Below are 13,395 nucleotides of genomic sequence, written 5' to 3' on the forward strand. Positions count from 1 at the left end.
CTACCATCCGCCTTCCAGACTGCCAAGCTTTTGGTCAAACACGTGTTTCGTTTGCATGGAATTCCCCAGAACGTGCTATCTGACCGGGGACCTCAGTTCACCGCCCAGGTATGGAGGGAATTCTGTGCAGCATTGGGGGCAAAGGTTTCTCTAACCTCCGGTCACCATCCGCAAACCAATGGCCAAGTAGAGAGACTTAATCAGGAGATGGAGGCAGCTCTACGCTGCGCAGTATCCTCCAGTCCCACTGACTGGAGCGACCATTTGCCATGGATTGAATACTCACACAATTCACATGTGTGGCCACTTCCAGGGCATTACAGCGGTCTGCTGCAGCCAACAAGCACTACGCCAACAGACGACGGACCCCTGCTCCTGCCTATAGCCCGGGTCAGCAGGTGTGGTTGTCTACACGTACTGTTCCGCTTAAGTCTCTGTCCCGGAAATTATCTCCCAGGTTCATCGGTCCTTATGTTATTGATTCTGTGGTTAATCCTTCTTCTGTACGTTTACGTTTACCCCCTAGTTTCCGAGTCCATCCTGTTTTTCATGTATCTCAGATTAAGCCTGTCCAGTCCAGCACGCTCTCCCCTCTGGCCGTGCCCCCTCCACCCGCCCGGGAGTTCCAAGGCCACCCTGCCTACTCGGTCCGCCGGATCGTGGCCTCTCGTCGGCGGGGAAGACGATGGCAGTTCCTGGTGGATTGGGAGGGTTACGGTCCCGAGGATCGCCTCTGGGTTCCCCGGTCTTTCATCTTGGACTCTAACTTGATTCAGGACTTCTGGTCGTCCCAGGCCAGTTTGTCTGGACCGCCCGGAGGCGGTCGTTGAGGGGGAGGTGGTGTCAGATCCTGGTCATTTTTGCCTGCTACTAACCCTCTTCCACCAGTAGGGGCGTTAGGAGCTGAGGAGCTGTTCATTAGGTGTTTCGCATATTGTCATCAGCTGAGGACTATAAGAAGGAGGCGAGCCAGTACTTCGACGCCTGAGTGTTTTGCCTCTTAGTGGTATTTTACGTGGCCAATTCTTGGTTTAAGATTATTGCTTATCTGAGAAGATTCTGTTCCTTGCTCCTTGACTAATATTTTGTTTTTGACTCAGGTTGACTAAGCCTCCTTCTTGTGAGACATCAGAAGGAACTTTCAAACTGTTTTATGGACTCTGGATCCTTGTTTTTGTTCCGCTGGCAGCCTGATCAGATTTTGTCCTCACAGCTTCATGCGAACACTGTCCACCCTCCTCCAAACCTCTTTGAACTCACCTGCTACGGCCGTGCTGCGTAGCCACCGCTCACCAGGATCACAACCTCTCTCCCCGGCGGACTTAACTCTACTTAATGTAAGCTTTCACCATAGAACATATTTGAGAATTTCAGTTGTGGTTTCTCACCTGCATCCGTTTTCCCTTGCAGTCTCCCTGCTACTTCAGTTCCCTGCACCTGAGTTCCAAAATAAAGGTTTTACTAAACGTTTCTCTGTTTCTTCGTATTTTTCTGCATGTGGGTCAAGTCGGCCGTCAACAATATGACAACACCTTGTTGAATCGATGCCATGAAGGCTAGAAATGTGTACCCAATAAAGTGTCCAGAGAGGGTACATACATTCAATTTAAATCACAATTACAGTTCGCAATCTTTATAGACCCTTTCTCAGATTTTCTCAACACCATACTGAACTAACAAATAACATTGATAATTGTACACGTATAAGATGACAATTGTGTTTCTCAATCTCAATGTGTTTCAAAACTAACATTAAAATCAAGTAAATCTGTGTTTAATTAAAAAAAACATTGTGGTGACTGTTTTATTAATCATTTACACTTAAAAAAAACAAAAAATAAACAGATCAATGTTATGTTACACAGTGAATTAATTCTCTGCTCCTAACAACCCAAACTGATCTGTCTCACTGATGTAAACGTTTACAAAAGCATCAACCAGAACCAATAAAAGCGGAAAAGAAGACAGATTGTCAGCTCACTTGGATTTCTCACCTTGACTGCTACACCGCGGGTCTCCGGAAACTCCAGCAGGTGGTAACTTAAGTCCTCCACCCTGCTGATGTAGACTCTAACGTCTGATGCTCTATGGAGAGCCTGGACCAGAGCCCGGGTTCGGTTGTCCACACTCACCCTGGCTATGATCTGGGAGGGGAAAAAAACAGTTAAGTTGTGTTTAAAACTACGTTCTTAGTTCAAAATTATTATGCTGGCTGGCCTCTACAGAAATAATGGGAATATTTATGCATGAGGAAACAGAGTGGGTACTAAACAAAATGGAATTCTTGGTTAAAAAAATGTAAAAACCCAGTGTCTAACATATTCAAGCGGAAACACAGTTGTTGCGATGTTGGTTTTTATAGCTTAACTAGTTAGACCAAGAGATTTAGTTGAAGAATCAAGCAAGCGTATTACAATTATTTTTATATATATATGCAGATGTGTGTATATATATATAGATATATATATATACCTATATATATAGATATATATATATATCTATATATATATATATATATAGATAGATATATATATAAATACAGGGGTTAGACAATGAAACTGAAACACCTGTCATTTTAGTGTGGGAGGTTTCATGACTAAATTGGACCAGCCTGGTAGCCAGTCTTCATTGATTGCACATTGCACCAGTAAGAGCAGAGTGTGAAGGTTCAATTAGCAGGGTAAGAGCACAGTTTTGCTCAAAATATTGAAATGCACACAACATTATGGGTGACATACCAGAGTTCAAAAGAGGACAAATTGTTGGTGCACGTCTTGCTGGCACATCTGTGACCAAGACAGCAAGTCTTTGTGATGTATCAAGAGCCACGGTATCCAGGGTAATGTCAGCATACCACCAAGAAGGACGAGCCACATCCAACAGGATTAACTGTGGACGCAAGAGGAAGCTGTCTGAAAGGGATGTTCGGGTGCTAACCCAGATTGTATCCAAAAAACATAAAACCACGGCTGCCCAAATCACGGCAGAATTAAATGTGCACCTCAACTCTCCTGTTTCCACCAGAACTGTCCGTCGGGAGCTCCACAGGGTCAATATACACGGCCGGGCTGCTATAGCCAAACCTTTGGTCACTCATGCCAATGCCAAACGTCGGTTTCAATGGTGCAAGGAGCGCAAATCTTGGGCTGTGGAAAATGTGAAACATGTATTGTTCTTTGATGAGTCCACCTTTACTGTTTTCAACACATCCAGGAGAGTTACGGTATGGAGAAGCCCCAAAGAAGCGTACCACCCAGACTGTTGCATGCCCAGAGTGAAGCATGGGGGTGGATCAGTGATGGTTTGGGCTGCCATATCATGGCATTCCCTTGGCCCAATACTTGTGCTAGATGGGCGCGTCACTACCAAGGACTACCGAACCATTCTTGAGGACCATGTGCATCCAATGGTTCAAACATTGTATCCTGAAGGCAGTGCCGTGTATCAGGATGACAATGCACCAATACACACAGCAAGACTGGTGAAAGATTGGTTTGATGAACATGAAAGTGAAGTTGAACATCTCCCATGGTCTGCACAGTCCCCAGATCTAAATATTATTGAGCCACTTTGGGGTGTTTTGGAGGAGCGAGTCAGGAAACGTTTTCCTCCACCAGTATCACGTAGTGACCTGGCCACTATCCTGCAAGAAGAATGGCTTAAAATCCCTCTGACCACTGTGCAGGACTTGTATATGTCATTCCCAAGACGAATTGATGCTGTATTGGCCACAAAAGGAGGCCCTACACCATACTAATAAATTATTGTGGTCTAAAACCAGGTGTTTCAGTTTCATTCTCCAACCCCTGTATATATATATACATATATATATATATATATATATATATATATATATATATATATATATATATATATATATATATATATATACATATATATATATATATATATAGAGAGAGAGAGAGAGAGAGAGCATACATGCACCACATACATTCAAAATCAAAATCAGACCTGAAATGATTTACATTAAATTCTCTTTTTTTAACATTTTTACTGATAAAAAAAGAGTTTCATTTCTGTGTTTTCAATAGAAAGCTTTTAAATTATTATATGAAAATCTACGTTCTTTCTGCTTACTGCTAATCCGCTTTGCTATAACTAGCTGTTAGACATTTTCATGTTTACAACATATGTGCCTAAGAGTCTCTGGGAGGGGTTATTTTTGAAAACAGATTCTCAGAACTGAGAGAGGATGTAAGCACACTACCAGCTGACATATAGAGTGATGGAGGGAGTCACTGAGTAAACAGCAGGCAACCAGCAATAATATACTCCCAGCCCACATGCATGGGCATCATATTCTACTCAACTGCAAGGCAAATATCAAACCTCACACAGAAAATATCTCATCCTGGACTTAAAACGCACCAATGTGTAAAATAAAATAAAAATCCCATAGAATAAAGTGGTTCCTCCCTCTAAATGCTTTAGTTTATCCTGAGCAAGTAACAGTCAGTGAACAAAATATACCTTTGTTGCCAACCTACCTTCTCCCGTTGGAGCAGAAGCTTCCTGGCTTTCTCCTCTGCAGCAGTCTGCTCTTTACTTATTGGGCCTTCAATCTGCTTTACCATCACACCCTCAGGTTTCTTCTCCTCTGTTGCTGTGCTTTTAGACTCTACTGGTCTGAATTTAGGAACAAGAGGAGCAATGTAGTTCCCCACAAACGCCTGCACAGTGGGAGCTGAATAGGACAGGTACTGTCCTAAGCTCTTTTTGGAGGAGGGTGGGGTGACTGGAGCGGTGGGGTCAGCTTTATCAGACACAGGCACGAGGTTGGAGGGTTGCTGAGGCTGAGACAGAGGTCGGTTGTTGTCAACATCATCACCTTTCTGGCTCTGAGTCTTTGCTCTGCTGCCAAAGTAAGAGTTGATGTGATGAGACAAGTAGTTGTAGGTCTCATCCAGGTTGGCTGAAAGGGTGCTGGGATGGAAAAGTCCTGGAGTTTCTTTGGAAGTTGTGGTCTTGTTCTCAGTGGTATTCAAAGGTGCTGGAAGCTCCTCTGGCTTCTTGTGAGAACAAGCTTTGACAGTGGGAGCAACTCGTCTCAGCTTCTTATTATCAACATCACGCACAGTGACAACTGCAGAAGTGACAGTCACTTGAGCGGAACCAGCGAGAGGAGTGAAGGTAGTGTTCCTCGCATCAGATGTAGCTGCAGAAGTAGAAAGATCAGTGTGTGCAGGATTGGATGTAGCGGATGCAGTGGGAGCAAGAGTGGAGGTGATTGCCTTTTCCTCAGCTTTCAATGTAGATTCAACACTGGTCTCGGACTGTTTCTGTGCCTTTACAGCCTTTGGTTTGAGGCGAGAGATTTTGGACAGAAGTTCTGTATGTGTCCCACTCACAGCTTTCGAAACTGTGTCCAAGGTATTCCTGACCCGCGACATGTGCTGGCTCAGACCCGCAGACCACCTGGAAGCTGAAGTATTCAAACACACGGAGCTGGTGTGAAGTCCAAGTAGCTGCCTAACCTGGCTGGCTTTAAATATCCATCCCTTTCTGCCTTTAATCTTCAGATGATGGAAGTGCCTGAAGCTGAGGTAGCCAACAGGTTGTTGCACATGGATCTTACAGTTAGAGGTACCAAACAAGAGCAGTAAAGCCGCTGACCTGCGAGAATGACTCTGACACATTAAAGATGCTCTGTCTATTTTCACCCAGATATTTGGAGCCCATCTATGGTTCATATTGTGTCAGAGGAAGAAGATGGACACCCTCCGATGAAATATTATCTCTACACGTTCTGTCATTGACCTGTTAATGAACAATAAAGCAGTACAGAGGGAAAAAATGACATAATGAACACAGAAATGAGGCAAATAACGATGAAATGGTGAAAAATAAAACTAGCGTGTGAGCATTAGTCGGTTTGATCAGATGGAATAGCTCAGATCTAACTGCTGAAAACAGCTGGACATCAGTAACTAGCTAAGCGCAACTTGCTAGTTTCATAAAGGCGGTTCAAATAACAAGTCATACCTGTCTTCTTATGCTGTCGTCTCAATGAGGTAAAACATGCCATAATTATTTTTCCTTTTTTCAGCTTTAACATTTAACTTGAACCCCCATCCGACTACATGAGACGTTATTTGACCGGACAATTTCCAGAGGGACAGGATGACGGTCGAAAGAAAAACAACACTCACGTGGTACTCCATCTGCTTCCCTATTGGCTGTCTAAAACTTGGCCCATAAAGGGAAGGCGCTGATTGGCAGAGGAAATTCTCCCTTCTGACTGGTGACTTGACGGAGAGGGGGAAGTGAGCTCGGTTAACTCTTTACTAACAACTCTGGTATAACGAAGGTATTGTTGGTGATTAAATCATATGGGATGTTTCTTTGCATCTTTTAAATAGTCAACAAATAACAGAGATACAACCCAAACTGCTTAATTAAAATTCAGTTCAAAAAATACTTAATTCATCCCAAAGGGAAATTAAATGTTGTTGTAGCTCATTGTATACAGCCCTTCAGTCGCAGCTGGAAGTATTTTAGTTGATACTCTTTTACTTTTGGCCATTTGTTATTATGCGTCACCATGAAAACAGAGTTGTTTTTTTACAACCGGGAGCAGCCGATTAACATCTCAAAAGCTAAAATACTACTTCACCTACAACCCCAAATCCCTGATGAGTTGTAAAGGAGGTGCCGTGGATGCAGAGCAGGAGCAAAGAGAAGAGAGAGAAGGTGGCTCAAACTATCTCTTCCATCGATTATGATGGGAGATGTGAGATTGTTCAATTCAATTCAAAAATACTTTATTAATCCCAAAGGGAAATTAAATGTTGTTGTAGCTCATTATGAGGGCTTCCTCAAAGAGCCGTTGTAGATGCTGATGGCTGTGGGCAGGAAGGATCTCCTGTAGCGCTCCGTCTTACAACAGATCTGAAGAAGCCTCTGACTGAAGACTCTGTTGTTGTAGGACAGACTCATGAAGAGGATGCTCAGGGTTCACCATAATGTTCTTCATTTTATGAAGAATCCGTCTTTCCACAATGATCTCCAGAGGTTCCAGAGGAGTCCCCAGAACAGAGCCAGCCTTTTTTATCAGCTTGTTGAGCTTTTTTAAGTCCCTGTCTCTGATGCTGCTTCCCCAGCAGATGATGGCAGAAGAGATCACACTTTCCACAACAGACTTATAGAAGATATGCAGCATCTTGCTGCGAACACCAAAGGACCTAAGCTTCCTCAAGAAGTACAGTCTGCTCTGTCCCTTCTTGTAGATGGCTTCACAGTTGCATCTCCACTCCAGTCTGTTCTCCAGGTGAACACCAAGGTATTTATACTCCTCCACCACCTCCACTTCTTCTCCCATGATGGAAATAGTTTTTGACTTATTCCTGTTTCTCTTAAAATCTACAATCATCTCCTTTGTTTTAGTCACGTTCAAAATGAGATGATTGTTTCCACACCATGCCACAAAGCGGTCCACCACCTTCCTGTACTCAGCTTTTTGTCCATCTCTGATCCACCCCACGACTGCAGAATCATCCGAGTATTTCTGCAGAAGACAGGATTCTGTCTTGTACTGGAGGTCTGAGGTGTACAGCGTGAAAAGAAATAGTGAGAGTACAGTCCCCTGTGGTGCTCCTGTGCTGCTGACTACCTGGTTAGACACACAACCCTTCAGTCTCACAAACTGTGGTCTGTTTGTCAGGTAGTCTTTGATCCAGGAGATTGTTGAGGCCTCCACCTGAGTCTTCTGGAGTTTCTGACAAAGCAAATCAGGTTGGAATGTATTAAATGCACTGGAGAAATCAAAGAACATGATCCTCACAGTGCTGCTGGTTTTGTCCAGATGACAGTGGGTTTATTGAAGCAGGTGTATGATGGCATCTTCAACTCCAACTCCACAGCTATAAGCAAACTGAAGGGGGTCCTGATGGTTTACTGTTTGCTTACTCAGGTGGGCCAACAGGAATCTCTGTAGGACCTTCATGATGTGGGATGTCAGGGCATCAGGTCTATAGTCAGTGAGGACTGATGGGTGAGTTTTCTTTGGTACCGGATCAAGACAGGAGGTCTTCCACAACACCGGAACCTTCTTCTGGGCCAGGCTAAGGTTGAAGAGGTGCTGCAGAATCCCACAAAGCTGCTCTGCACTGGCCTTTAGGACTCTAGGGCTGACATGATCTGGACATGCAGCCTTATTCCTATTCAGTTTCTCCAGTTGCATCTTCACTTGATTTCTTCAATTCAATTCAATTCAAAAATACTTTATTAATCCCAAAGGAAAATTAAATGTTGTTATAGCTCATATTATGAAGGTTTCCTCAAAGAGCTGTTGTAGATGCTGATGGCTGTGGGCAGGAAGGATCTCCTGTAGCGCTCCGTCTTACAGCAGATCTGAAGAATCCTCTGACTGAAGACACTCTGTTGTTGTAGGACAGTCTCATGAAGAGGATGCTCAGGGTTCTCCATAATGTTCTTCATTTTATGAAGAATCCTTCTTTCCACAATGATCTTCAGTCTCTCCAGTTGTCTCTTCACCTGACTTCTTGAGACACACAGGTGGAAGGGGGAAGCAAAGGAAGCATCAGCATCTTCTGATATGGTTGAAGGCAAATATGTAGAAGCAGAAGGGTCTAGGGCCGAGGTGGAAGATAAAAAATGTGAGGTGTTACTGGACAGCTGTGGGTCCTGTGGGTCAAAGGAAGATGGAATGTCTGTTTGGCTGTGAGCAGGAGAGGAGGATGTGAAGCTGGTTTCTGAACTGTACCTATTGAAGAATGTGTTCAGTTCATTGGCTCTGTCCAGACCTCCATCGGTCTGATCTTCTTTCTGCTTGAAGCCTGTGATCTTCTTCATCCCTGTCCACACATCTCTGATATTGTTTTGCTGGAGCTTGCTCTCCAGCTTCTTCTTGTACACCTCCTTGCTGTCTCTTATCTTTACTTTAAGGTGCTTCTGTATAATCCTCTGTCTCCCTCTCTGAAGGCTCTTTTTTTCTTGTTAAGCAGGTCCTTCAGGTCACTGGTGATCCAAGGTTTGTTATTGGGGAAGCATCTCACGGTTCTGGTGGGGATTATGTTATCCACACAGAAGTTTATATAGTCAGTTACACACTCAGTCATGGCATTGATGTCCTCTCCATGTGGCTGGCACAGTGCGTCCCAGTCTGTAGCCTCAAAGCAACCTTGCAGAGCTTCTTCAGCTTCCTGTGACTATTTTCTCACAGTCCTCTTTATTACAGGTTGTCTCTGAACAAGGGGCTTATATTTCGAGCAGAGAAAAACAAGATTGTGATCTGATTTGCCTAGAGGAGGTTGTGCTGTAGAGATGTATGAGTCCTTGACATTTGCATAAAACAAATCCAATGTTTTGTTTTCTCTGGTAGAGCAGCTGACAAATTGTTGAAACGTTGGAAGTGTAGCAGAGAGTGAAGCATGGTTAAAATCACCCGAAATTGCCACAAAAGCATTGGGGTTTTGTGTCTGTAGCTTAGCAACAACTGAGCTGATGGCATCACATGCAGTGTCAGCAACAGCGGAAGGTGGAACGTAAACTGTTACCAAAATAACACTGGTGAACTCTCTGGGTAAATAATATGGACTAAAACTTACTGCCAACAATTCAATATCTGGACTGCAGAGATGACACTGCACAGTAACATGTCCTGGATTACACCATCTGTTGTTCACAAGTACTGCCAGTCCACCTCCTTTACATTTGCCGCTCCTCTTTAAATCTCTGTCTGCTCGTATGGTTAAAAGGCCCGGCAGAGAGACGCTGGAGTCGGGGATATGATCCTGCAGCCGTGTCTCAGTAAAACACATGATACTGCATGCCCGGTACTCTGGCTGGGTCCTTTGTAGGGCGTGGAGTTCATCCAACTTGTTTCCCAACGATCTCAAATTGCCCATCAAAATCGACGGAAGAGATGGTTTGAACTTCCTCCTTCTCTCTCTTCTCTTAGCTCCTTCTCTGCATCCACGGCGTCTCCTTTTCAACTCATCTGGGATTTGGGGTTGTAGTTGAAGTATTATTTGAGCTTTTGAGATATTAATCAGCTGCTCCCGGTTGTAAGAAACAACCCCGTTGCCATGGCAATGCATCATAACAAATGTCCAAAAGAAAGTATTCAGAAAAATCCTCCAAACTGCACAGCATCCGACACCAGAGTGGACAGTTGTCCAAAAAAAAATAATTTGTATCCACCACAAGAGGAATAGTTCCCAAAAAAGAATAAGTCAGAATCAAAAGTAACAGAGCTACTCCAATCTGCTTCCACCTTGAGCGGCGCAATTCTAGAATATTTTTGTTGGAATTGTTGGGAAACAAGTTGGATGAACTCCAAGTCCTACAAAGGACCCAGCCACGGTATCAGGAATGCAGTATTATGTGTTTCACAGAGACTTGGCTGCAAGATCATGTCCCTAACTCCAGCGTCTCTCTGCCAGGCTTTCCGACCATACGAGCAGACAGAGATAAAGAGGAGCAGCAAACACAAAGGAGCTGGACTGGCAGTACTAGTGAACAACAGATGGTGTAATCTAGGACATGTTATTGTGAAGCGCCATCTCTGCAGTCCATATATTGAACTGTTAGCAATACGTTTTCATTCATATTATTTACCCAGATAGTTCATCAGTGTTATTTTGGCAACTGATTCCACCATTAGCTATTGCCGACACTGCGTGATGCCATCAGCTCAGTTGCTAAGCTACATACACAACACCCCAATGTGCTTCCCCAATAACAAACCCTGGATCATCAGAGACCTGAAGGGCCTGCTTAACAAGCAAAAAAGAGCCTTCAGAGAGGGAGACAGGAAATTATTGAGGAGTATACAGAAGCAACTTAAAGTCGGGATAAAAGACAGCAAGGAGTTGTACAAGAAGAAGCTGGAGAGCAAGCTCCAAAAAAACAATATCAGAGATGTGTGGTGAGGGATGAGGAAGATCACAGGCTTCATGCAGAAGGAAGATCGGACCGATGGATGTATGGACAGAGCCAATGAACTAAAAATATTCTTCAAAAGGTTCAGTTCAGAAACAAGCTCAGCATCCTCCTCTCCTGCTCACAGACATCCGCCCTCATTTGACCCACTGCTTTCCTGCTCCCCCTTAAAATGTTTTATCTTCCACCTCAGCCATGGACCATTCTGCTTCTACATGTTTGCCTTCAACCAAATCAGAAGATGCTGATGCTCCCTTTGCCTCCCCCTTCTACCTGTGTCTCTCAAGAGGTCAGGTGAAGAGACAACTGGAAAGACTGAACCGGAATAAGGCTGCAGGTCCAGATCGTGTCAGCCCTAGAGTCCTGAAGGCCTGTGCAGAGCAGTTCTGTGGGATTCTGCAGCACCTCTTCCACCGTAGCCTGGCTTAGAAGAAGGTTCCGGTGTTGTGGAAGACCTCCTGTCTTGTTCCGGTACCAAAGAAAACTCACCCATCAGTCCTCAATGACTATAGACCTGTTGCCCTGACATCTCACATCATGAAGGTTCTAGAGAGACTCCTGTTTGCCCACCTAAGTAAGCAAACAATAAACTATCAAGACCCCTTTCAAACTTGTCAGATATTAACCACTTGCTCCTGGTTGTAAAAAAACAACAACCCCGTTGCCATGGTGACGCATCATAACAAATATCCAAAAGTCAAAAGTATCAGCAAAAATCCTTCCAGATGCACAGCATCCAATTCTTGAGAGGACAATACTCCAAAAAAAAACGTTTTATTCACCAAAACGAACAACGTTTGTTCGATTGGCAACGAACATTCTGGTTTTGCAAAACATGTATAAAAATTTGGGTTTGAGTCATTTAAACTAAAACACCACTTTTCACACAACACGGTCGAAATGACCCCCTATAATTAAAATATAAACCAAAATAGCAAACGCGCCAAAGAGGAATACAAATAGAAAACATACTTTATTGTCTTCCGTTTCACTCTGCAAATGTATGTAAAACCCATACATATTTTCACAACAAAATATATAAAAACCTTAAGTTTTATTAAATATCTGTACAATAAAATGAATATAATAATGACAATAGCATAGGTTCAATAGTTTAACCAATTAATGTAAAAAAATTCCTAAAAATGTCTACAATTAAACAAAGATAAAAAAAAACATATTAAAAGCAACTGCAATTCTATATGGTTTCCGTGAGGGTTATATTACAAACCCTCTGTGTGCAGTGAGTGGAAAAGATCATTGATAACCCTCTTAGCCGTACTCATTGTTTATTCTTTATATATATTATCCGACTGTCCATCTGGTTGTCCTTTAAGTTGGAGAAGATAAGAGACTTGCCTGCCAGGAAACTCTGAATAATGAAAAATTTATATAGAATGCCTATCTACATTTAGGCTTTCTGTGTGAATCCTGCTTATTTCATCAGAAAGCTTACAACTGGTCACAAACATTTTCTTCTCATTTGCTTCTTTATTATTTATTTTAAAGCTTATTATAATTTCAAGGCAAACACAATGCAGTATTTGTGGGTAGTATTATTTTTAATACTTTAAACATTGTGTGAAATTAACTCTTTTATGACCATGCAACCATGTAGCTGAACTTTGACGTAATTGTAACTTTGCTGTTCCTTTCTTTGGAACGTCAGAGAGAGCATTACAATAGTCCAAAACACAGGAAAAAAGCATGGTGACTGTATTGGTAGCATTCTCTGGAATGAACCCTTAGTGGTACCTTCTTTGACTTTTTGGTTACATTTGAAGAATAAACTTTACAATTAAATAGCTAAATAGCCACATTGCTCATTAATCAAATAATTGCCAAATCGAATAAGCTGAATGCATCTCTTTGCAGGCATGTTACTAAACTGATACATATATCTTTTCAAGGTTTTCAGATGTAGAATACATTAAACATCTTATGAAGTACATCTTTGCAACTATTGTAGAACTATGAACCAGATTCTTTCTTTCTTTCTTTCTTTCTAACAACTAAGGAGTGGCTCCGTAAGAAGCATCTCAAGGTCCTGGAGTGGCTTAGCCAGTCTCCAGACCGGAAACCAATCAGAAATCTTTGGAGGGAGCTAAAAGTCCATATTGCCCAGCGACAGCCCTGAAACCTGAAGGATCTGGAGAAGATCTGTGTGGAGGAGTGGTCCAAAATCTTGCTGCAGTGTGTGCAAACCTCTTCAAGAACTGCAGGGAATGTCTGATATCTGTAATTGCAACGAAAGGTTTTTGTACCAAATATTACGTTTTGTTTTTCTGATGTATCATATACTTATGTGGTGCAATAAAATGCAAATTCATTTCCTAAAAGTCACATAATGTGATTTTCTGGGTTTTTGTTTTAGGGTCTGTCACTCACAGTTGAAGAGTACTTATGATAAAATGAAATACTTCTACATGCTTTGCAAGTGGGAAAACCTGCAAAATCAGCAGTGTATTAAAT

General features: G+C 42.7%; 1 protein-coding gene across 2 annotated transcripts in view; it reads right to left on the reverse strand.

The window, feature by feature from the left end:
- Positions 1-6,337, reverse strand: part of LOC124856631 (calcium-independent phospholipase A2-gamma-like) — a 41,026-nt gene extending 34,689 nt beyond the window's left edge. Inside the window, exons 1-4 of one of the 2 annotated variants that reach the window (XM_047347307.1) lie at positions 6,004-6,337; positions 5,635-5,778; positions 4,509-5,559; positions 1,995-2,144 (exon numbers count right to left, since the gene is read on the reverse strand). In XM_047347307.1, coding sequence (XP_047203263.1) covers positions 1,995-2,144; positions 4,509-5,559; positions 5,635-5,711 — 1,278 coding nt within the window. In that variant the 5' untranslated portion in view covers positions 5,712-5,778; positions 6,004-6,337. Of the gene's footprint in view, positions 1-1,994; positions 2,145-4,508; positions 5,779-6,003 lie in introns of both variants that reach the window. The other variant, XM_047347297.1, reaches the window with a different exon arrangement.
- Between the last annotated feature and the right edge of the window lie 7,058 nt (positions 6,338-13,395).

The sequence above is a fragment of the Girardinichthys multiradiatus genome, chromosome 2 (genome assembly GCF_021462225.1).
Source record: "Girardinichthys multiradiatus isolate DD_20200921_A chromosome 2, DD_fGirMul_XY1, whole genome shotgun sequence".
NCBI classification, from domain to species: Eukaryota; Metazoa; Chordata; class Actinopteri; order Cyprinodontiformes; family Goodeidae; genus Girardinichthys; species Girardinichthys multiradiatus.